This window comes from Lepidothrix coronata, unplaced genomic scaffold, assembly GCF_001604755.1.
Source record: "Lepidothrix coronata isolate B3197 unplaced genomic scaffold, Lepidothrix_coronata-1.0 Scaffold46, whole genome shotgun sequence".
Classification (NCBI taxonomy): Eukaryota; Metazoa; Chordata; class Aves; order Passeriformes; family Pipridae; genus Lepidothrix; species Lepidothrix coronata.
Window position 1 is genome coordinate 4,755,164 of NW_016690226.1, and position 24,232 is coordinate 4,779,395.

A 24,232-nucleotide genomic window follows, 5' to 3' on the forward strand; every position below is an offset into this window, starting at 1 on the left:
ATAAGATACTGAAAAATTTGACAAGATGTAGAAAGAAAAGACAAGAATAATTTATGGGCTGGAGGAAATCCCTTACAGTGGAAGGTTTACAGAGTTTCATCTATTTAGCTTGTTAAAAAGTGGACTGAGAAGAGACACTAGAGTGTTTAAATACCAGTCCAGGGGAAAACGCACCACTGTGCTCAGGCTCTCTGAACCAGCAGGATGCATGTATTCAGAACTAGTAACCAGAAGCCAAAGCAAGGAGAAATCTGGCGGAAATATTTAAACAGCAAGAACACGAAGCCCTTGCAGCAGGCTACCAATGGGAGGGATTCTGTGTCCCAGTGCCTCAAAAATCAAGCCAATAGATTTTGTCAACACATAGTTTAAATACCCATTAGTTCTTGGTGCGCACTACAGGATAAATGGATTGAAATGTCACCTGTGAAGTGCAGGAGGCAAGTCAGACAGCTTCTTATAGCCTAACCTACACATCTACAAAACACTCCAACTGTTCACAGCCAACCCTGGTGACTAAACACAGAGAAAAAGGTTTCTGCCACAGGCTCCACAGGTGCAGAGCTCCTTGCTTTCCTTGTGCAAACTGCCCAAAGGCAGGGATGTGCTGCCCTTGCATCCACCCACACAGCCGCTCGGGACTCACGGCAGCAAGATGCTCGTGCAGTGGTCTGGTGCAGGGGGAAGGAACACACGTCACAGGGGCAGGGTGCTCACAGCAGCACCTTCAAGAAGCCTTTTACACCAATTTATTTCCATACAGGGTGGTTAAAAAAAAATAAGAAGCCCCTATTGGTTGTTCATACAGAAGTCTGGGATTCTATATGCTTTTGGATGGGTGACTGATTTTAAAACCCAACAACATGCTTTTTCCCTTGCCTTCTCAATCTCTTCCGAGTCAGCCTCCATGATCCAAAGAAACTAACAAGTGACACACAAGACTAGCAGTCATGTGGACCAATAAAAAAAAAAGAGGGAAGAAGAATTGAAGACGAAGAGAAAGGGAAAAACAAACGAAGATTGAAAATAAAAATTCGCCAGGATAATGCGTTTTATAAACACAGAGATAGAAACAGTTACAGCAAGGACAGAGCGGGCCAGGGGTGGGGAATAGATATTTATATATATATATATATATAAATTCAAGGGGCCTTCAGTTTATTCTTGTTGGCTCCCCCTTCTCATTAGATTGGTCTCTCTGTGGGGATCTTCATCCCCTTCTCTCCACTGTCCACCTTTTGGGGATTCTCTCCCATGACCAGGGTCCAGAAGAGGCCACCACTGCCGTGTGAGTCCAGCCCGTCTTGGCAAGAGGGAGCCTGGGAGAACACTCTGGCGGGAGGTGAGCAGGAGAAGCTAGCCTTTCCCTGCCTCCTGCTGGCTTCTTGAAAAGACTGGTCTATTCCTCCTCCTCCTCCTCCTCCTCTTTCCCTTTGGGAAACTGAGGGCAGGACAGGTGTGTGAGTGCCAGAACTGCTGTCATTTCCATCTTACAGGAAAGGGAGCAGAGAGAAGGGTGATGATTATTTTGGCAGTCTCTTACCCCCCTCTAGTTGCTTTTTGGTTTGTTGTTGATGCCTGCAGGCTTTTCTGAGGAGGTGGGAGGAAAAGCAGGAGGGAGAGGAGGAGTACAAGCTGCTAGGATATCATCCACAACAGGCAGGAAGAGCAATGAGCAGGAACCCACATTCCTACGGGGCCTTGGCCATCATGCTGCTCAGACAGCTGGGAGAGAGAGGCAGCAGCCAGTTCAGACAGACTCCCCTCTATTGCTCTCCACCAGGGGAGGAGAAAGAATGCAATACTCCACAGCCCTTGAGCAGTGCAGGCACCTGTCCGTCTCAGAGAACATGCCTCACCTCTCCCCCCTCCACTGGTCTCACCTTCCACTGGGGAGAAGGTTTCTCCCATCCAGTCCTTGGGGCAGGACAAGCGACCCTTCCTCCCTTTCTCAAGCAGGAAGGACAGTAATGGATATTTCTCTCTTAGACACTCAAGGCAATCCTCAAAGAACCCCATCCAGCTGTGAACCCTGCCACATTCTTCTGTGGCCTGCTGAAAACGTGTCCAAGCCCCTGTATGTACAAGGGCCGTCTCTCCATCCCATCCACCGTGTGTCTCAACACGCAACCCCCCTTCATACGCATCCTACAGTGAGAGAGAAGGCAAAACAGGGGCCTTTCTTTGGGTTTGAAAGGAGGGGCTCTTGCATGAGGAAGTGATCCCAGCACAGGAAAGGGGCTCTTGCACAAGGAAGCATCCTCCTACCAGGCAGGCTGTTGCACAGAAGGAGCACCCCCTTGAGACAGGCTGTTGTTCAAGGGGCTGCCATGAACAGGGTTACACGGCCAGAAGAGGCTGTTGCAGGAGGAGAGGCCGGAGACTGTTGCACAAGGAGGGCCGCTGCAAGGGCGGTGCCCCTGGGCACAGGCTATGCACAAGAGGCGTTCTGCTCCCTGGGTTGAGGTCTCTCTAGGAGCTGGAGAGGTGCTCCACTTGGATGGCGCTGGTGCTGACAGTGAGGCAGATGTCCTTGTGATGCTCTGAAGTCTTGTAAGGAGTCAGGTCAAAGGAGCACTGGGGGGGAGGATTGGGTTGGTTAGTGTCTCCAGAAGGGCCCCCTGCTGCCCCCCCACCCTGTGGCTGGAAGTGCTGCTGCTGCTGAGAGGCCTGGGCTTGTGCCTGAACCACCTGCTGCTGGGGGTCAGGGATGTTGTGTTTCCGCATGTGCTTCATCAGGTACGTCTCCTGCAATGGGAAGAACGGTGTGAGAGGAGGGAACAATGCTCACAAAAGCCAAGGCAAACAGGGAGGGACACAGACAGCTCAGGGGGCTGCTCCCATTGGATCTGGAGGAGATGCTCCCTGGGAAGCATGTCCATTTCTGCCACTCCCCAGGGCAGCAAACACTCACCGAGGTGTAGGCCCGGCTGCAGATGGAGCAGGTGTAGACCTTGGCGTGTTTCACCGTGTGCGTAGCCAGGTGTACCTCCAATGAGGCAGCATCCGTGTACGCACGGTGGCAGTTGTGGCACTTGAAAGGTTTGTCTTTGTTGTGCTGCCGTCTGTGGGACTGCGCGGCAGCAGTGGGGAGCGAAGAGAAAACAAGCACGAGGAAGGAAGGCAGTATTAGTACTGGAGACGGCTTTATCTCTGACACCCCTTTCCAGACAGGCCCCAAGCTCCCTAGGCTCCCGACTGCTGAGGAAGGTATGGCTTCTAGCATAGGGGACAGAGCTTCTCCCACCAGCCCACCACACCTTCCCCATTCACACCTTCCCCTTTCTTCCCAGGCATAGTAGGCATCTCTGGACAGCAGAGACTCCTAATGCTCGACAACCCCTATCTTAGTTTCCATGCAACTCTTTCTCAGTCTTTTCCTTTTCTTGGTCTCTCCTCTTCTGTCTCCATACACATTTGCTCCCTGCATCTGATACCTTCAGGGCAGGATTTCCTTTAACTGCTTGCAGGTGTTTACAACTCTTTGCTATTTGGCACACCCTGTAGTTCCCCTCCTCCAGGATACTGCAACAGGACACACCACTTCTGCTTTCTTAAATCCCTACCGTTATGCACTCCATATCATTGTCAAACAGACAAAAAACCCAACCAAATACCCAGACTTTATTTGGTGTAACAAACATTTTGCAAGTCTTGCTCCAACAAAGTTAGAAAATTGCAGAAGAGATGAGAGGGGCTTTGTCAAGGTCTCACTGCTTTCAAGTCAAGTTTACAGTTTTACAGGATGCAACCGTTTATGTGACTTCTTTGGGTCACTACTGCCACAAAAGTCAGGAATTTCTCCTGGGCCCAGGGCTTCAATAGCTTTTCTGTATTATTTCGCTCTCTTCCCAGCTGCCCCAATTCTTCCACCTCCCCCAGCATTGTCATCCTTGCCACCCCCACTGGCAAGCAGGACACACCCAGCCCCTTACCTGCAGGTTGGAAAGCTGGGTGAAAGCCTTTTCACACCCAGGGTGAGCACATTTGTAGGGTCGGTCCCCGGTGTGGATACTGTTGAGGAGGAAGAGCACAAATGGGAGGCAGTGAGCAGGCAGGCAGGGCAGGCTGCCAGGGCCTGATGCTGTGATCAAATCTCACAGCCACTCAGGAGAGCAGGGAAAGGGATGATGTTGCCTCCAGATGCTGTTCTATCTGGACATAGAGCTCTGCCCAGCTCCCATGTCCAGCTAGAAGTTAGAGAAAAAAAGCAGTCAAGCAGATTTCAGAGAGTGACTAGGGCTGAGGAGCAAGAGCTTATGAATGAATGCCTTGCCAGCTCAGCATGTGAGCCACCTGAAAATGTGTTGGGAAGGGGTCTGGAGGTCCAGGCTCCCTGCTCCAAGATCAGGAGTCCCAAATGACCTGTTCTCTTGCTTCCACAGTACCAAGAAAGCAGCTCTGTTCCTTCTCAGGATAGACACTCCAACACTTTTCCCTTTACATAACAGGCTGAGATCACCTACAGTGTTAATCTGTCCCTGTCCCCCTGCAATGCCAGGAGAAGCTTCCACACACTCAGTCCAACCCCCGTGGTGCCAGGCTGGGATCCCCTACAGCCAATGCCTCTCTCTCTATCGCTCTCTCTCTCTGTGCCACCCACGGTGCAAGACCAAGGATCCCCAGGGACAGCACGTGCCCACCTCAGCCCTGACGTGGTCAGTGTCTCCTGCGCAGCCTCCACTCCGTCCACTCTGGTGGGTCACCTCCTCCTGGGGGTGCAGCCGGCCGCATTCCCCGCCCGCCCCCCGCATGCTTGGCGCGCGTGCTCCACAGGTGCATGCCGGCAGCGCGGGGGGGCCAGGGCCAGCCCCCAGCCTCCTCTGGCCCTTACCGTGTGTGCTGCTGCAGGTGGGAGAGCTGGCGGAAGGCCTTCTGGCAGTAGCGGCAGGTGTAGGGCTTGGCCCCCGAGTGGATGCGGAGGTGCTGGGCCAGGTAGGATGTGTTGGCGAAGCTCTTGGAGCAGTGAGGACACTTGTGCGGCTTGACAATCGCCGTGTGGAGCTTGGAGTGGATCCTGCCGAAGAGGAGGAGGAGCAGCAGCAGTTGGACATGACCGCCATCTGGCTAGTGCTGATGGAATGAGGGCACAAAGGGGGTGGGACAGCACCACGCTATCTGCTACATAGAGGAACTCCAAACACGGCATGAGCTCGCTTGGTCTCAAACCGTGCTCCCCTTGGATTCAAGAGACCATGGTCTGTCTGCACCGGGGGAGGATCCAGAGAGAGGAACCATAGAGCTTGGACTGAGGGGCATTGGCAGACCCGTGTGTGGGAAGCCTACAGCTGAAATAGCAGGGGGGCTGCAAGCCTGGACTTGAGATGTTTGGCAGAACTATGCTGGGGTGACAGGCAACAGTCCTCCTATGCCAACACTACTCTCACTCTGACATAACCAGCCCTGCCTCCTGTCAGAAAGTGTCACTCCACTGCAGATGCCCCTCAGGCTGAGCAGCGCCAGCCTCAGAGCACACCCAGCCCCTCACAGCAGGGCCAAGTCTCATGTGTCAGATACCGCTACTGCCGATTTGTCGAGTACGAGACCTGACCGGCCTGCGAAAACCAGCAAGGTCTCCCCAAGGCAGTCTCCTACTGAGGGTGCTCACAGCATGCTGGGATGACGGCAACATGCAGTGCAGAGGGCCCCCAGCCTCCTCCAGCCCTTACCGTGTGTGCTGCTGCAGGTGGGAGAGCTGGCGGAAGGCCTTCTGGCAGTAGCTGCACGTGTAGGGCTTGGCCCCTGAATGGATGCGAATGTGCTGGGCCAGGTAGGAGCTGTTGGCGAAGCTCTTGGAGCAGTGAGGACACTTGTGTGGCTTTGTCTCCGTATGGGACTTGGAGTGGATCTGCATCTCCGACTTGGAGTAGAAGGTCAGCGAACACATCCGGCACCTGGGACCGGGGTGAGGGGAAGAGACAGTGTCACATGGGGGTAAGCCCCAGTATGGATCAATTCTAACTGGACGGGATCTTCCAAATGAGTGAAGAAGGGTATTTTCTCACTATGTGGTTCTGGGGAGGTTTCACCTGGGACACTGCTCAGCTGCAAGTACTCCAAGGGCACAAATTTAAGCTAGGAACTGGCAGAACGGACCACACGATACCTTGCAGCCAGACAAGTAAAGGTCTTGAAAGAAACCAAGAGGCCAATTTATTAGGCTTGCAAGAGAGACAGGGCACTACTTTGGAAATTTTCCAATAGCAATCCTAAGGGGGCAGGAATAATTCCTAGACAAAACCCCTACTTTGTTCATCTGAGATTTATTTCAGTCAAAAAAAAGCTTGGAAAACCTGGAAATCCCAGGTTAAGGCTGATCTTCATAACAGAAGTTAATTCCATGTACTACCAAGTCCACAAAAGCAGTTATGACCAAACCCACATAACTCTGTTCCCATTTTTGGAGAAGACACTGGAGAATTTAAAATACAAAATGCTGAGAATAACAACAGTGCTGCTTTCCTAGTCGATGTCACAAAGATACTCTGGATACCAAATGTGGTATTTCATTGGTCTAATGGGCTTTCATCATTTCAGTCTTACTGATATGATGCAAAATGTTTTGCCTGGGAGTTTGGATCCATCTGTTCCCATAACGATCAGAAACGTATTTGGTAAAACACAGACTCTTTGAACAGGAAGAAGCAGTTGGCATCTCTCTGCTATGGATGCTGCTGTTAAAAACTGTTCCTCCACCACGTCACCAGGCTGTTGAGAGAAGCTCGCACTGTTTTACAATTCAAGATGCTAAAAGCTTTTGTGGTTGATAATTTGACAGAGAGATAGAAGCTGCATCCAAGTTACTGGACTTCCCCCTCCCGCCACCCCTCAAATCTGTGTCAACCAAGGGGCATAGTTAAGGGTTATCTGAACCTAGGTTTTCCATTTTCAGACTTTTCAATTAGAGACAAAAATTGAACCTGCACATCTAACTTCCCGGGTCACTTTTGAGAGAAGAAATGCCACGCAGAGGAAGTCTGGTTAACATGAATTCAACCTTCACAGTGTTTTTGTCTGGGAATTTCCTCCAGTTTTACAAGTATTTACAAAACTGCTCAGTCACAAAAGTCTCTGCAGGTATTACAAGCCACAGAGAGCTGGTCCTGCTCTTCCCACATCCATCTCCTTGAAGGAGGATACTTCATTACATCTACTGTTGTGATTATTTATGTTGGAGACAGAAGCTTTATGAAGTGTGCAGTCTGATTAGTGCATGTTATGTAGGTAGTACTTATCCAGCACCTACCTTAACTTCCACAGGCCCTTCCAAGCCACAGCTTGATTTCAAGCCATGTAGCTGAAAGCCATGCCTCCCTAGCAGGCACTCCAACACACAACTGCTGTAACATTTTCTTCCTCTCCGTCATCGTTCTTTTACATTCATTATCATCTCTAACAGTTGTTCCCACATGTCCTACCTTCATCTTTCTCTTAATCCGTTTTAATTGCAAACCCTAACAGAACATGCAAGCTAAATACGTCCTTACGTAAATCCCTCCTCACACACACACCAATCCCTCCTGAAATCAACAAACAGAAGCAATTTGGCTGTTTATCCCTACATCTATGAGATATAAGGAGTAAAAAGGAACATCAGAATGATCTTTTTAAAAATGTAGCTCTTGGTTTATAAATCAAACACTTGCGCAGTTTGTTCTAGACTTCCCGAAATGCTAGACTTGAATACAGCATATGTATTTTGCAGTTATCAAGTAGTACTTACAGGGATGATGACTGTGTATCCTTGAAAGCAGCAACGTTAGAAGGAACTTTAAGGTGAATACTGAACTGAAAATTACCTTTGAGTCACCAGGTCCAGTTCGCTGCTAATGCAAGCAATTACAGCATAATCCCCTGCGTCACTTTTATCAAGCTCCTTCCCAACCGAACCCCGTTCCACAACATCATTCCTCTGACAAGGAACCATTCAACTGAGAACAACCTCCCAGTGTAATGCTGTGCTAATATGGCTCACCAAAACAAAGGGGAATAGCAGGTATCGTTTTTGTAAACAGGAGTGGAGCGACTATTCGTGCAACAGCGTGTCTAATTCTGAAGTCCATGTCATCAACAATTACTGAAAAACTCAGCAGGCTCAGCAAACTTAAAGAATCATGGCATGTGGAAAATGGGCTTTGCAGGAAAGATTCAGCAACTCCTGTCTAGGTTTGGAGTAAAGCTTAAAAGATAACTTGGTCAATACCCAAATAAATCTATCTAAGGAGAAAAGTATCAACTATCAGAAGCTTGTTTTATGAACAAAGAAAGGTATTATGAGAAACAATAACTGACGGTAGAAGTTAAAAACCTAAGAGGAAACAGGCTTTTCCCAACCATGTGAATAATGCATCTTTGGAACAGCACTCGGAGGCTATAGCATGGTATCAATGACTTGGCCCTTACAATCAACATTTTGAGAATCCAGCTGCCTTTCTAAGAGAAATGCCCTTCTAAAGGTTTTGCTCTAGTTTAAATAGAATGCTGGGCATTAATCTCATCTGTGCTGGGCACATGACTCTATATTTTAAATAGTCTATTCCGATCTGAAAAATTCATGAACTTTACCATTCCATCAAGTCTAAGTAGTCCCATGCATTAAATCTGCAGTGCCATAAAGCCATCTACTTTATTTTCCATAACTTCTGCGCATCCTTTACTTATTTGCTTTGTCAGGTACCTGCCTTCAGGACATAAATTCCATAAAATAAAAGTTTAATGAAACATCCTTTTCTATTTTCAAAATAAAATTATGAAGGTGTTTCAAAACCTCCCCAGCACTTGCATAAAAATGATAAAACTGTTAGCAAAATCATCCCTAAAAAAAAAAAAAATCAAAACAAACCCTGAAACAAACAAACAAACAAACAAACAAAGCCATGTTGTCTGCATTTAACAGCAACAGACATTCTGATACTGTTTTTCAAACAACATTTAAAAAGAAAATCTTGTGAGGACTCATTTTCTAATTATCTAATTAGCATCGACCCTGAGAGAGCAAGAATGTTATACAGCATTAACAAATTCATGAGCCTTTTGAGTTAAAACAAGCCATGGAATATAGCAGAAAGCTCTATTTCAGAGTTTTATATTGTGTGGTATCAGGTTTTTTCAAGGAAACAAATGATCCATTTAATTAAGGCCTTTGCATTCTGCCTCAGACAACATCAAATATTAAAGGGGAAGATGCAATCAGCCCTCTAGTGGGCAAATATGGATTCAAAAAAATGTTAAATTTATATGGATAATGAGAACATCCCATCTGATACTAGCAGCATTTCGGTATTCTATTTCAGTGAACGTCTCCTGGCTGGAGAGAGGAAAAGTAGGGAATGCTCCTTGCTAAGCATGAATGAAGCACTATATGAAGTAATTGATTTTTCCTCCCCTTCCATTTTTTAAAAAAATATCCATTTTTAATATTGTCTCTCCACTGTGCTTCTAAACTACCACTCCTTTCATCGTATTCTTTTTGAGAGCAAGTAGCAGAAATGACTGCAGCATTCCCATTGACAGTGTGACACAACATCCCTGCAGCTGCCTGTTATGGCTCTGCAAATTCAGACAGCCTTGAGAAAATATCCTTAATAATACAGAGGCTCATATCAATAGTTAGATTAGCATTCAGCCATATGCCAGAGATCAAAATTAACCCCTTCCAATGTTTATAATGCTTTCTTTTTATAGGGAATCTGCAGGGAAATACAGGGAGACATTCAGAGAATGTTCATGTTAGACAGAAACACCCTCAAAAATCATGAAATGCCAGTAAAAGGTGTATGTACAATTCTAGTTCTGCTCCCATATGAAAGTCATCACGATGAGTCATAAACAAAATGATGCTTATAGCAACTAGACTACAACTCAGTGGCACACAGTGCTGTATTTTTTTCCACTTTTCATGGAATGTTCCGCCTCATTCATCCGATGCTGTTAGGAGATAAAATACCATCTGAAATACCAGCTCATAGTAAAATTTGCCTGACATGGATTAACAGCCTTTTTCAATCAAGTGCTTAATTAATTAGTATCACAGTTGTGAAAACTATGTAAGCTTTTACATAGCTCTGAGAGTTCAGATTCTTAGTATCTACTGAGATTAGTCTTACAAGTTTAACTGAGTCCTTGCTCTTTCTGTTAGGCTACAAATACAAGTTAGGCCACAAGTTAAAATAAAAATCAAAACAGGAAGGTCTGAAGTTAAACTAGAAGATAAGAGTAAGTTTAGGCTGTCAGAGTCAGCAGTTCATTTAGCAAGGAAACAAATGTACTGTCTTTGCAATGCAGAGTTAATGAAGTAACTAATGCAAGCATAGCATAATAATGGATGCACAGTTCATGATAAATGCTAACTTAACCCTCTAATTCCCCTGATTTTTTTTTCTTAAAGCTGAAGTTAAACATTTTCTTGTTAATATTTTGTAAGAGGCAAGGGAAAGGAGACAAAAGCTACACAGGTAGAAAACTTGGGTAACACCTAAAGAAAGTCAGTGAGTACTAAGATGCCAAATGAAAGCATGTGAACTGTACCTCTGCTTCCACACTGGCACAACCACCATCAGCTGCTGTTCAAAAGGCAACGCTGCACCTCCACGTAACAATTTACACTACTGGCATGTATATCAAATCTATCAGCCACGCTCAGAAATCTCAGTCAACTTATTTCCACAGTCCTTCAGTCACCTGGTGGCTTGATAAGGCTGCAGAAAAGCACGCTTTCCTGGCACGGCAGTGAGTGTTTTTAAATGCTCTCATCATATGGCATTTTCCCAGTTCTCAGATTTGAGGGCATTCCTGCATTTTTTCCATTTTCCAAATGACCTTAAAAATACCAGACCCAGAATTTTGTGGTATTTCAGCATACTTCACAAGTTGCCTGCCTTCTTTTAATGACTCCATTATTTATGCTTTCAACAGTTGCACTTACCCTTTTCTGTCACAGTTTCGCACTGGGAGCTTTCATGATTTCACTTACTTCCTAAAAGTTTTTTTCCGACAGTCATTGCGTTCTGGGATACTGTTCCTCCATATTCCTTATCTTTAGATCAAAGACATTCAATAGTATCCAACAGAACACTTTTGTCTGATAATGTTTTCCACTGTCCAAATACTTGCACCTCAATCCCTGACTGCTGGAAAAGTCACTCAGTATTACCCAAAAGGCTAAGTCTTCCATTGGGCTGTATTAAAAAACATTTTGTCTGAATAATTCCAGTTTACAACCACATAAAGATCCCCTTTTTTTTCAGCGATCCACCAGAATTGCTTTTATCTTTATCAGTCATGACTTCCTGTTGACCTTCAAATCATTGAATATCAGGCCTAAGACAGTCTACCGATTTTTGAAATCGGTCACCATTAGCATAAAAGACCAACAAAACAATAAAATACAATAAGGTATTCCCTGATATAGTGATAACATACAAAAGTTAAAATTAAAAATATACAAAAGGCCCATTAGAAAGCACTACAGTAAATTTGGAAACACCAGGATTAAGTTCATCCATGTCACCATAATTTGGCTCTGCAATGCAGGTGCATTCTGATACAGCCTTATTGACTGTTTTCACAGAACTGCATCCTTATTATGTTGCACAGACAGATACTTAACAAACAAGCATTCACTGTTTTCTGTCACCATTCTCTGAACAGCCTCGAGCCTTGTCGACCACATGCAATTCCAACCTCATGAAGCAGAATCACTCATCTGTTGTGTCCATCACAGAAATACCAGTGCTTCATAAACACTCATCTATACCCACAATGTCCCTGGTCTATTTTTTGTAAGCAAAGGAAGTGAAACACAGTAAAAGAGACATATCCACTAATTTTGAGTAGCCAAACCAATACCTGTGAGAACTTTTTTTTCTTTAAAGGAAAATTTATATTATATACATTCATATCACAGCTCACTTAAGTGTCTATGCTATAACTATGAGATGCAAACCTTTTGCACAGCAAGACAGGGTCTAACCTGTAACAGAGGAGTATTCAATGATACTTGAGATTACAGTTCTGGGAAGACCAAATGTTAATTATTTCAGGATAACTGTCTGTGGTCACTCGTAGCCTGTGACAAACGCAAATCCACTGAAGACTAGACCTAACTCGTATTTGCACACACTTCAAGGCAAGATTATCTACAGACCTGAACCACATGACTGTAGAATAACACAGCAATCTGAGGCAGAGGCAGGCATAATCTACAGTTCTTCATACCAGCAGTCAAATGCCTTCCCCAAACCATCCTTCTCAATTCCGCAACCCCATGCCAATGCATTTTGTTTTTTTTAATAGAACATTCCTTTCATGTTATCTGAGTAAACATGCAGGACTCTGACAGGCCACCATCTACCAATAACTAATCAAGGATGGTATCAAAGTGCATTGACTCAGTAGGGCCAAATTAAGGTGTGATCAGATAAGATGTGCAACAAAATAGTTTCAAAGTTCTCTCTCCCTGTTTGAAACTGTAATTGTCCCCCTCACTCCCCTTGCACACACTCATTCCATTGACACACAAGTAACTTGCCAAAGTTAAAATCATGATTGCAGAACCTTTCCTATTCATTCTTTCTGCTTGGCACTCTGATGAACTGCCCAGTGAGAGCAGGTACATGCATTCACACACACACAGTTACAATATCTCAGCAGAAGGGAGAGAACTTACCATAACTCAAGTTTTTTACCTTATTATATATCCTGAGGCATGTGGCCAGTCTAATTCTGCCATTTTCTAACCTCCAAGCACTGTGTTCATACACAAAGCAAAGCTTATGTGTACAAACTATGTGTGTATCTGTAGATGTGCATGTGCACCTGTCCTCCTTAAGAGTTTTGAGATCATAAGCCAATTTCAACCAATCTGGAAAAAGGGTAAGGATCTTAAAAGTTAATACAAGTCTCAAAAATATGCATCTGGGGAAAGAAGAGAGACTCTCTTGGAGCCCTCTGCTGAGGGAAAGGCTAGTAAGCTCACCCTTGATTAGACATCAGAGAATCCACACAGGAGAGAGCCGCTGGAAACCAGGCTTCATTAGTTCCGCTGCTCACGGAACCACTTGTTAAAAAAAGCAAACAGAAATTCCAACATGTGGCATCATACTGACACCCATGTTGGTCATCAGCAATCTTAAGATCCACTGCACAGACCTCTGCCACTGCAGCTAGGATGATAAATGACAGCAACGATACTTTGTCACCTTTTTCTAGCCTTAGAGGGAGATGAGGTTCTTTGCCAGAGGAGGTCATATTCTTGTGTTGACCTCAAAGACATGGCAAAATTTAGAAACATTGGGTTTAGTATTTCTAGGCTTTGGAGGGAATGTGGTCAAACTTTCTGCCTGACATTCCAAACTTAATTCCCCCTTTGCCCTTAGCCTTCTAGCCTGTAGCAATCTGCCCTCTCCCGCACCAAGACCCAGGCTCAAGCATTTTACCCCCTCTTTATCTTTTACTGCAGGGACTCTTCCCTATTTCATTCCCTCAATTGCCTAACATTTGTCTCCTCTCCCCCATGCTTCTATTTGTCTGTTCATATCCCATACTCTTGTGCCTCTGTGTTCTGCCAGTTCTAGGTATCCTCATTTTCCAGCACGTAGCAGATCTGGGTCTTTCTTCCTCCTGCTAGTCTTGGCCCTTCATAGCTTATCCCTGTGCTACCTCCCCCATCTCTCCCTTGCAAAGAGGCTCCCCATCCTCTGCTGCATTCCCTAGTTTGTAGGCTATCTTTTCTCTCTCCTCCTTTCCAATTCCCATCTCTTATCTACCAAGTTTCCAGATTTCCTCAACGCAAACAGCCCCAGTCCCTGCACATATCTCATTCTCATCCCTACTACATTTGAACCAAGTGGTGTCTTCTCACACCTTGCCTTTGTGCCCATCAGAGGGGGGAGATTGCTGTCCACACTGGGCACTAAAGACTTCCTTCTGAAGCAGCAGGAGGAGCAGTCATGACTGAAGGGAAAGCATGCTTGCCCCTTCAGTGCTAGCCTATGGTTCCAGAGAGAGTACACATGTAGTCCAGCCTCGTACAGAAACTGAGAGAAGTTAGAGTGTATTTATCTTTTCTGTGGAGATGGAAGTCTGGTCACTGCCTGGAGCCATGCAACCCTCAAGAAACGTCAAAGAAGATATAACTTTCACATATTTCGACCACAAAACTATAAAGCATCTCAGAGCAAGCTTAACAGATTTTTTCCAAGCTTACAAATGGGCAAATTCTACAATATTCTCACAGACATACATGGCTTACAAAAGCCAGATTTCAAAGTCTATTCAAAACCATGGGAAACTGACCAAACAGCCATGCTAAATCCAGGGCAGAAAAAAAGGTCTGAAATCAGACATATCTGAGAATATGCCCACCTGCTGTATTCAAACCACTGGCACCCAGGTGTACATAATCTTCTCACTAATGAGGGCCTCCATCCAGGTTCCTCACCTTCTACAGCTCAACTTGCTAAGGCTTCTGTACACTTTTGCACCTTGGACTTGTCTCAGAAGTTTCCTATGTCCCTCAGCTGCTTATTGTCTCCCAAACCTCCTGCTGTTTCCCAGTGAAAGTAGGGAAACTCAGAACTTGAGGTGGGTAAGAGAGAGCTTGTCAATCACACTATGATGGTCAGGCCCTTCCCAAGCCTACAACCTTTCTGTTGGTATCTGAGGCTCCAAAGTACAGCTCGCAAAACCATTCCAGACTATAAATTGGTATTTGTCCTAGATTTTACAAACTTTATACTGGAACCAAGCAACACCTATAGAGAGCTCTTTTCTCTTGCAAAGAAGAAACTATTTAGAGAACTGTCAGAGAAGCCTGATCATCTGGCCCAGAGAGGCTGAACCACTTCATCAATCTTGTCCACTGATCACATCACAGCACAGACTTCTAAAGCACAGAGGTACAGGCACCACAATACTAAGAAACAATACTACTGTATCCAGGATCTGTTTGTTCTCTTTTCCTCATCACTGAGAAGCAGCCACATGCTTCACACTTCACATCTTACTAGAAAGAATCTTGATGCTGATCTCATTTTTCACAGAAAAAGTGAATTCTACGAAGACACCAGGGAAGATTAACGAAGAGCTGACAACAAATACAGACAAGACTGAAGTGACATTACTCATGACATGCTTCACAGGACTGGGTTAGATGCTGTCCCCTGTAGGTGCAAACATTCTTCTAATAGCACAAAGCAAAGCACCAAGGACTCTGCCAGACTAATCCTAAGGCTAGATGTCCAAGATACGCAAGCAATGCCACCATTAGCAAAAGCCTCATGCCTTTTCTTGAAAAGAAAGACCTAATCACAAAGATTCTTGCACAGCTTTCACAGCAGCCTACTAATTCACTTCTAGGGATGATACAGCAGCAAAACAGCTGCCATGTGCTGGAGCAGGAATCTCTACATTTAGCAAGAGAATGGGATGAGCTGCAATACATTAAGGTTTGTGCTCCAATTCCTTCCGCATCTGCCTGGCTGTGCTTCCCCATTCAAGGCCTTACTCTGTCTTTATCACCACAGCAGGAGTCAGGAATTATGGATATTAGCCACATGCCCAGACACTCAAGACAAGAGAGCTCACAGAGCTCAAAAAGAAAACGTGAAACAAAAAAATCAATTAAATTTGACAAAATAATCTCAGGCTTTAGGAATTGGGTATTAAAAAAAAAAAAAAAGTCACGTTTATCAATATAGTAAAACTCCTTCCAGGCATCTGAATAGATTATTCTCAGTGTCTCATCATAGGAATCAGTGAAATCATACAAATGTAGTCATATGAATACCAACTCCTCCTCCAGCCTGAGAAGGGAACAGGAGTAGATGAACCTCACCCACAGTCTTAATTTAGCTGGGATATGTCTGCATTCTGTAGTGACGGGAACTACTGAAATCATCCTCTAGAATACAGAAAGAACCCAGCAGTCCTCAAAGTCTTAACTTGCGAGTCTATTCATATGCATATTATGGAGCAACAATTTTACTGTATTTCACAAAGGTTTTCTCTCCCACAGCTCCAAGAAAAGATAGCGTTTTCCTTTATTTTTTCAACAATCATTTTTAGTTCCAAACTTGCACATAGAAAGCATCAGCCAACGAGGAAACCCCAAGGAAGGCAGAAGTAGTCCTTGGTGGTCTTCAATAAATCTCAATTTAGCTATCCCACACCTTAGCACTGCTCAGAGGAAGGCCTGCTTGGGAGAGGGGCTGGAGGAAGAGGCAGAGGTACCATACTCAGACTAAACATAACAACAGGAAATCTTCCCGATTACATGTTCCTACATATAAACTCATTCATTTTTTCCCTGTAAATTCTATTCCATGAGCTGTTAAACAGACTATGCGTGTTTATAAAGTTTCTGCTGAGTCACTCCACCTGGTCTTGGGCATTTTTTTTCCAAACTTACAAGTAAACAAGGAGCTATAATTAAAGCCTTGGTTCAGCTTTAATTCTAGTGTTCACTGCCAATTGTGTCCCCTGTAAATACATATTTAACAACCTAATTAGCAACCCAGACTGTAAGCAGCTTGAGAAGTGTGGAACTGTGGCTATGGCCCAAAATAAATGGTGGGATTACAAATAGCAAGCTACCTAACACTCCCACCCCTCTTCACCATACGCTGATTATATTTTCAAAGTGGAAGAACTGGGACATTGGGTAAGAGAATAAAAAGGCTGATCCAAGCTCTGGTTTTATATCCATTTAACTAACTGTATTGATTAAAAAAAGTAAACATTTAAAAAATGCTATAATTAAAAGTGAAACAGTGCCCAAGGTGGATGCACCGATTCTGTGTAGATGACTTCATGTTGATATGGCTTAATTCTAGAAACATAATGAAATCTGTACCAAAAAAAAAAAAAAAAAAAAAAGAGGGTTTAGGATGGCAAAAGGGAAACTTTGAGACAGGATCTTGGGCACATTGTAGGGAAGTGAGAAGACATAGGACTATCTACTGTTTCTGTTTCCATTTGGCTACTACTTTGCCTCTCATTTATCTTAATCATCTGTCAGAATCACCTATCTCTGAATCACATAAGTGCTTCCCACCCAACACAGACCATCACATTTCCTCCCTACCACTTGCCTGCTCTGTATGGTTCCCACCTTCTCTAAAACACCCATACTCCTTATCCTCTGGTTTAAGTCCCTCCTAGATAATCACTGCCTTTCCCACCACTCGTAAATTCAGGCCACATCCCTCCAAGCTCAGAAACCCAACCTCAGGGCTCAGAACTCTCCTCCCTCTTATCCAATACACTCACGGTTCAGAAACACCCTTACAAACTAATTAAAAAATGCACCTTTTTCCCCTCTTTTGTTTAGAATGCTGAAATAGGAGGAGATGACATGGGGCAATGCATACAGGAGCAAACACGCACGACAGTTCACTTCTTGCTCTGTGTGCCTCCAGTCTGTAGTCTTTACACTGGACAGACTGGAGTCCTAATTGAGGAGCACCCAGGTACACCAGGGCTCTCAGCTACACCAGACAGCACTGCACTCTGCAGTACACCAGCCTTACTATCTGGCCATGGCATCAAGGATACAGTTTAGCCTCCATAACATCCATTAACTAACCTAGGAACATTAATGACTATATAAGTCTACTAAGGAGATCCTTAGTTTTGGGTTGACCCACCAGCTTGCAAACATTCCTGATTAGAAAGAAAACTCAACTCTTTCTGCAGCTCAAAGATTCTCTATTTAAAGACTCTCTAGGAAAAAGGCAGAGATCTCTTCTTCCCCGTGTAACTCTTTGAAGGGTTAAATACATTCCCATCCCCATGCAGTGTTACAGTCAAGGTTTAACCCTGCTCCCCACCTGTATGTCTTGCCATCCTTGTGCTGGTCCTCATCATCTTCGTTCGTCAGCACAAAAGGGTCGCTCATCTCTGGCAGCCCTGACTCCTGCAATCGTTTCTTCTTCCGGCCCCGGGGTGGTTTGGGGGCAATTCCCCCACCCCCACCACCCCCACCACCTTCAGTGAGGGCAGTTGTCCCTTTCTTGGACAGGTCTGGAACCACCTGGAGGGCTGCCTGGGAGCCAGGGGGTAGTGCAGAGACAATCATGGGAGCTGAGATGGGAAAGGTTTGGGCAGAGGCGGCTGTGGTCACCAGGGAACCTGACGGGGAAGTTATCACCAGACCAGGACCTGCAAACAAAGGAAGATGGAGGAAGTCAGTTATTACATCTCCAATTATGCCCAACATCCTTATCCCACAGAAGCACCTACTTTTGACTACAACACAAACAGAAGGGTAGCTTCCCCTCCCAATGCATTCCCAGTTTCCACTGCTGGAAGTCAAAATTACAGAGAATTTATAGTGAAATCACACCCAGGCCATCCACACCATCAATAAGGCTAAGAATAATCGACAGCCCAAAAAGGATTCTCCAGGCCCTCCTTCTCTCTGCTCCAGAGTCTCCTCTGTATGCTGTCGGAGACTTTGGAGTGCCCTACCTGCTGTCATGAGCCCAGCAGACTGCACTGGTACCACGGTGATGTTCTGAGTCACAGGGGCTTGGCTGTGTGGTGTCAGCTGCTCTGGCTTGGTGTCCGAGTCCATGGAGATGCCAGTGGGCAGGGCCACAGAGGTGGGTACTGTCAGCAAGGCAGGGTAGTGGGGGGGAGCCAGGCTGCAGCCCTTCTCTGTGGGCAATAGCTGCTCCTTCATCTTGTTAATAAACATGGTGTTCTCAATCTAAAGGGGCAGGAAGGACAGATTTTAGGATACCCTGGCACAACTTCACCCAGCATTTGGCTGAGCAAGAAATGCAACAGAAACACTTATACATGGACTTCTAATGGGAAACAAGACCAACATAATAGGTTGGAAGATCTTACCTGTCCCGAGACAGTGGGCACTGCTGGCCAGAAGTACGGGGAGGAGTTGAAATGAGATTCTTCCATCCTAGCTGGGCACAGGGGGAAAGAGGAAAGGGGAAGGGAAGAGGAATGGAGGATAAGGAAGACAGACAGACAGACACACACAAAAAAACCCATTAAACCCAAAGAGACTCCAACATGGAACTGACTCAGTCTAATGCTGCGACAGTTCCTTAATTTCCCCTGTCATTCTTGAGCAGCCTCTCCCCCCTTTTGAGCTATCTGCCCAACTCAAAAAATTATTTTCAGGGGAAAAAGGCATCTGCTATTCCCATGGGCTTGGGTCCATCTCAAATGCCTCTTGCCCAGTAGTCCTCCATGCAAAATAAGGACTGACTAGAAACCTAGAAGACCTCCAAATTTTCCCAATTATCATCCACCCAAGTACATGGCATAAATGAAGTCTGTGCATCTGCAACCAGGCAAATACAGATGAAAATCATTTTTCACTGTCACAGACAGTCTGATCCCACAAGCAGTGAAAATTTTGTACCCTGCCTGTCCCTCCACCCCAGCTCAACACTAAGGACCCAGGTGCAGCAAAGGGACATTAGTATTATGTTACACAGGAAGAAAGACAGGCAGAGAGAGGGAAACAGACTTGCCCAAGATAACAGACAGCCACAGCAGACCAAGAAATCAAAAACTTGGGGCTCCTCACTTCCTACTGCCCACCCCAGCCCCACTCTTGAAAGAAAGACAGAAATATCACTCAATATTCCTGCTCTCATCCAATGAGACTAGGCCATGGGAAAATAACTGACTCCCCTGCTCCTGAGATACCCTATTTCCAAGTGAGATGATGTCATGGCTCTCTATTACTCACTTCATTTCCACGTTTGGGACAAGATTCTGTAGGACTCTCTCCCCAGCCAAGTGCCCACTGCTCCACCTCAACTCTCCATGCATTGAGAGGATCAGTTAGACATCAAAAGAGAGTCTCCTGAACACAGAGGTGTAACCTCTTTAGGGACACCTGACTGAAGAAGCACTTTCCTTTCTAATCCTTATATTCTCTGTGTAATAAGTATTAGTGGACAAAGTTTGTTACACTTGCAAAAACACTATTCAAAAACTAAAGAAATTAACAAAAGAATATTTCCTGAAGTAGAAGATATAGCTATTCCTGAACAAATATGACAAAACTGGTGGGTAAAATACACATGGTAAAAACTGTGCTCAGAGTACATCTGGCAGAGAAAGCAACCGCTGTAGGTTTCTCATGCAGCTGCCTGCAAACCGTCCCACTCCTATTTCTGTTACAGCCTAATTAACAAACCAATATTGTTTCTGAATGGCCTGTCTCAACCATCAGGGAAGCTCAGAGGCATGCCTCGAGTAGCATGAAACACTTACTTCACAGAAGTACATCAGGGCAGAATAAATACATGTGGAATTGCTGCATGTGAGCCAAAATGCAAAGATAATTTTCCTCTATGTAGAGAAGCAGTATTTAAATGAACTAAATTACCCAATAATTTTGGTTTTATGAATTGCTCATGCAACAGCAAGGCCAAGTATTCCTGCCTCACTCACTCACTCAGTGCAAATCAACCAATAAACACACTTAAGGATAAATTATTTACCTTACGTCATGGCATGCAGTCAGACTGCTCGCTGCCTGACTGAATTACTCTGGATTTACACTGCTGTGATTCAATCAGAGTCTGATGGGGCAACACTCTTACCTTCCTTCCTCTGCTTTCTTTTCTGAGGCAAATTAATTATTAAGTACACTGCCCACAGCAAAGCCCTGTGCATGTAACGCTTAATTACATGACTTTTTTCTTCCACAGGATGGGCACGCATGAAGAGAACACATTCTTGGCAACTGAGTACCACCTGAATGAAGAAGGGTATTTTGTTTGGAATTTCCAAGTTTGGGGTTTTTGCTTGGTTTTGGTTTTGTTTTTAAAATAAGTAAGTCCTTATTTTCTTAGCTTCCACATCAAAAACATCAAAGTGAACCTGATTCTCTAAAAACATAAAGTTTTATATAATAATTAGATGCATTTTCAAAAAAAACTTTGTAGTTCTCCAAGACTCCTTTGGACTCAACTGCAAACTTCAGGAGTTAAACAGAAAGATGCCAATTTAAGCAAAAATCTCGCAGCAGCTTTCTTATTTAAAGAGTACAAGGAATGAAAGGCAAGTCCTCTCCAGATTCCAAAACGCAGACTAGCAAAGGCCAGGGCACTGAGTGGCTGCTTGTCTCCATCTAGTCCCCCTACCACAGCTTAACAGAGCATTTAACTTTTGTTTGCTCAGTTTACAATGTGTGCAAGTCAAAATAAGGCTCTTATTGATTCTTCAAAGGATGACTACACTGTTTTTGTCAAACTCTCTTAGAATACAACTCTCCATCCAAAAATCTTCACACTCAAGCAGACTACCAGGCCTCAAAATTTTTGGCTGGAAGGGTTGAAGTGTGTTGGAGTTATAAGAATGTGGAGGAAAGGGAGAAATGGTGTAAGAGTTGAAGCTTTCATGCAAGTTCACTAGCAAGCCAGTCTTCCAAAGGCAGAAAACAAAGGTAAGATTCCTCCACCAAACTACTGTCCTCGTACCCACAGCTGTCCCTCCCCTACCCCGCTTTTAGGCCGAGGGATATTTTGAAAACATGCACCCCTATTTGCAGCCCCCACTTCGACGCTGCTCACACTTACTTTACCAGAACTCTGCACGTAACCCTTCCAATTGCTCTATAACTACCAGACATGGGCTGGAGCTTCAACCCTGTACCACAGCACGTTCCCACTGCAGTGCCTTCATCATCCCAGCTTCCACAAACAGGCCAGAGATGGGACCTTCTTCCTATTCACCAGTCTAGTATCAGACAGATGTCAACGTACCCTCCTGATATAAACCAAAAACACTTTCTATGTACAGACCACAAATGTACAAACACCACATAAACAACCCAGTGAACCAGAGAACTCACAAGGGACAAGGGATCTGGAGTTTAGATCTCACAGAGTACTTCACAGAATCACATACTTAACGTGCTGGATTTATAAGTCTTGGCGGGTCATCATTTTAATCATAAACAGATAGATAAAAACACATGCAAGTACACGGTGAGGTAGAGGCAGTGTTTCTGGAAGGCACAATCAAGGTTGGATATGCAGGTATTTATTCAGAGGTTGACTTTTAAGGTGGGTTTCTTTATTCTCCAGATACCTGGCTTTTACTTTCTATTTGGAGCAAAGTTTTCAGTCGACAAAAGGTCCTGAGTGTGACACTCAAGAACGATTTAAACTTTGTTTTATGTCTGCCCAAGATCTCTGTTCAATAACGAGGAGCTTTTAGGCTTAATTGCAGCAAAACACTAGGGATGCTGAAGGCCACATAGGCTGTCAGATCAAAAGCAAAAATACCTCCACAGAACTCAAGAGGGCCAAAACGTTCAAGCACCGCTACACCTTTAAAACTCACATCAGGAATGCCCCGAACGTGCAGGACAAAGCCCTGGATCCCAAACCCGCACCCCAGACACAGAACTTTGGTGCTGTTCCCTGGTAACGTGCAGCCTCCACCCCGACCCATCGAGAGCCTGTTGGAACAGGTGCCTGGCAGACGGCAAACCCTGCGCCTCAGCTCCTTTCAGGCGTTCAATCCCTTCTCCCGCACCCTGGAGCTCCAACGCCCTCAATTCCCCACCTCCGGGACCCGCGAGCCATTCCCTCCCGTCCCTCCCGGCGGGAGCCCCGGGGCAGGGGCGAGAGTCACTCACGCAGCTCCGGGAGCTCCTTACCCCTCTCACTCTCCCTCCTCTTGCATCTCTCCTCCTTCCAGGGCCGGCTCTGCAAACAAACCGCCTGGGTTACCGGGGGCCTGGTGTCCCGCATGGCAGCGCCGGGCGCTGCGCGGGCCCCGCGGGCCGGGCTGGCCTCGGCCATGTGCGGGACGGGCGCTCCCGCGGGGCCCGCACCCACCTCCACCTCCCCCCGCGCCGGCCGAGGGCGGTGCCGGCCCGGAGCGCGGCTGCCCCGCGACGGAGCGCCCGACACCGGGACGGACGGCGGGACAGACAGACACACAGACAGCCCTCCTCCATTTCCGCTTCCGGATCGCCCCGGCCCCGGAAGCCCCGCGGCCCGGCCCCCCGCCCGCGGCCCCGCCGCCCCGCACGTTACCGGGCTCCCCCCCAGCGGCGGCCCCGACCCGGCTCCGGCGGCGGCGGCGGCCTCCTCACCGGAAAGAGCAGCGGCGGGGTGCTTCCGGGTCAGGGGGCGGTGCGCGCCTCGGTGCTTCCGGGTCGCCGAACGGAGCGGAACGGCGTCATCGGCAGTTTCGTGTGAAAGCGGAGCGGCGGCAGCCCGGGGCAGAGCTGCCCTCTGCGGGGGCACCGGCGGGTCCCCGCGGGCGGGGGTCGGGACGGGGGCCGGGCGCGCGCGCGCTTACCGGAAGCGCGGAGGGCGCCGGCGCGCGAGGCGGCGCAGGCGGGCGCGAGAGCGGAAGTGGCTGTGGCGGGCGGGGGCGGGCGCGCGCCGTCCGCGAGCCCCGCCGGCAGCGCCGCTTCCGGCCTCGCGCCGTCACGTGATGCGCGCGGGACACGGCCTCGTCGTGAATATTCATGAGCCTCATGAATAATAAATAACTGGGCTGCCGTCGCGTGCGAGACGGGACAGGCGGGCTGGTCCAGAGGGGTTGTCCCAAAGGCTGTGGGTGCCAGCGCCTGGGACGGTCCCGGGCTGTTCCTGAGGATTTGTCCCAGAGTTTGGCTGTCATGGTACGGGGGGGTCCCAGCCTGCCCCTCTGCCTGCGCTGGCTCAGGCGCTTCCCTGGTACGCGGCTAAACGTGTTTGTCTTGCTAACCCGACAGAAAGGACTTCCAGCAAGCTGGCTTTCTGCCACATGGGCAAACTGGACCATCTCATTCCCTGAAGGGAACAGGAGGGCACGGCCAGGCGTGGAGGCTAGCGGGATAACCTTCTTCCCGCAGTTGCCAGCCAGAGGCTCAGTGTAACCTCACCCAAATACTAATATTTTTTTTATTTGTGACCGTTCACAACTTGACCCCAGAGGGGTCTGCAACTCACCCTTGTTCTCACTCATTGAGAATTTGGTCTCACAGATCCAACCCGCCCAAGTTTTTGGCTGGCAGTTCCTGCTGTCTCCCGAGCGCTGGCACTGCCCGGTGTGTTGCTGTGCAGCAGGAGTTCCTGCTAGAAGCAGCAGACAGTCCCTTGAACGGGGCAGGAGAAGGCATGAGGCTGTTACTGGAGAAGGCATCACAGGGGCGCTCCGTGACATGGCTGAGCTGGGCTGGCTGCTCACCCCCACACCAGACTGTAGCCAAGCCAGGCTGGCTCTTGCTGTTCTACTCTGTCTTAGA

General features: G+C 46.6%; 1 protein-coding gene across 14 annotated transcripts; it reads right to left on the reverse strand.

The window, feature by feature from the left end:
* Positions 1–1,020: 1,020 nt before the first annotated feature.
* ZNF384 (zinc finger protein 384) lies at positions 1,021–24,048 on the reverse strand. Of its 14 annotated transcripts, none has more exons than XM_017814636.1 (12): positions 23,937–24,048; positions 22,649–22,697; positions 21,561–21,750; positions 18,853–18,919; positions 18,469–18,709; positions 17,829–18,159; positions 12,977–13,057; positions 5,670–5,894; positions 4,835–5,017; positions 3,936–4,014; positions 2,915–3,073; positions 1,021–2,748 (listed from the first exon to the last, which is right to left on the reverse strand). In XM_017814636.1, the coding sequence occupies exons 3-12, from the start codon at positions 21,611–21,613 to the stop codon at positions 2,473–2,475; spliced, it is 1,695 nt and encodes a 564-aa protein (XP_017670125.1). In that variant the 5' UTR covers positions 21,614–21,750; positions 22,649–22,697; positions 23,937–24,048; the 3' UTR covers positions 1,021–2,472. The 14 variants fall into 14 exon arrangements, with proteins under 14 accessions (XP_017670125.1, XP_017670122.1, XP_017670131.1 ...); XM_017814633.1 differs by lacking the exon at positions 23,937–24,048 and adding an exon at positions 23,090–23,273; XM_017814642.1 differs by lacking the exon at positions 23,937–24,048 and adding an exon at positions 23,090–23,273 and having other exon boundaries at positions 18,853–18,923.
* Positions 24,049–24,232: the final 184 nt, after the last annotated feature.

What these genes read in the sequence shown, in the direction of transcription:
- ZNF384 (XM_017814636.1), bottom strand. Translation starts at nt 21,613, where the DNA reads ATGTCTGGTAGTTATAGAGCAATTGGAAGGGTTACGTGCAGAGTTCTG. An exon ending in ACGTGCAGAGTTCTGGTAAA is followed by an intron (nt 18,920 to 21,560) that starts GTAAGTGTGAGC and finishes GTGCCCAGCTAG; the next exon opens with GATGGAAGAATCTCATTTCA. An exon ending in CACCTGCAGCAGCACACACG is followed by an intron (nt 4,015 to 4,834) that starts GTAAGGGCCAGA and finishes CCTCCTCAACAG; the next exon opens with TATCCACACCGGGGACCGAC.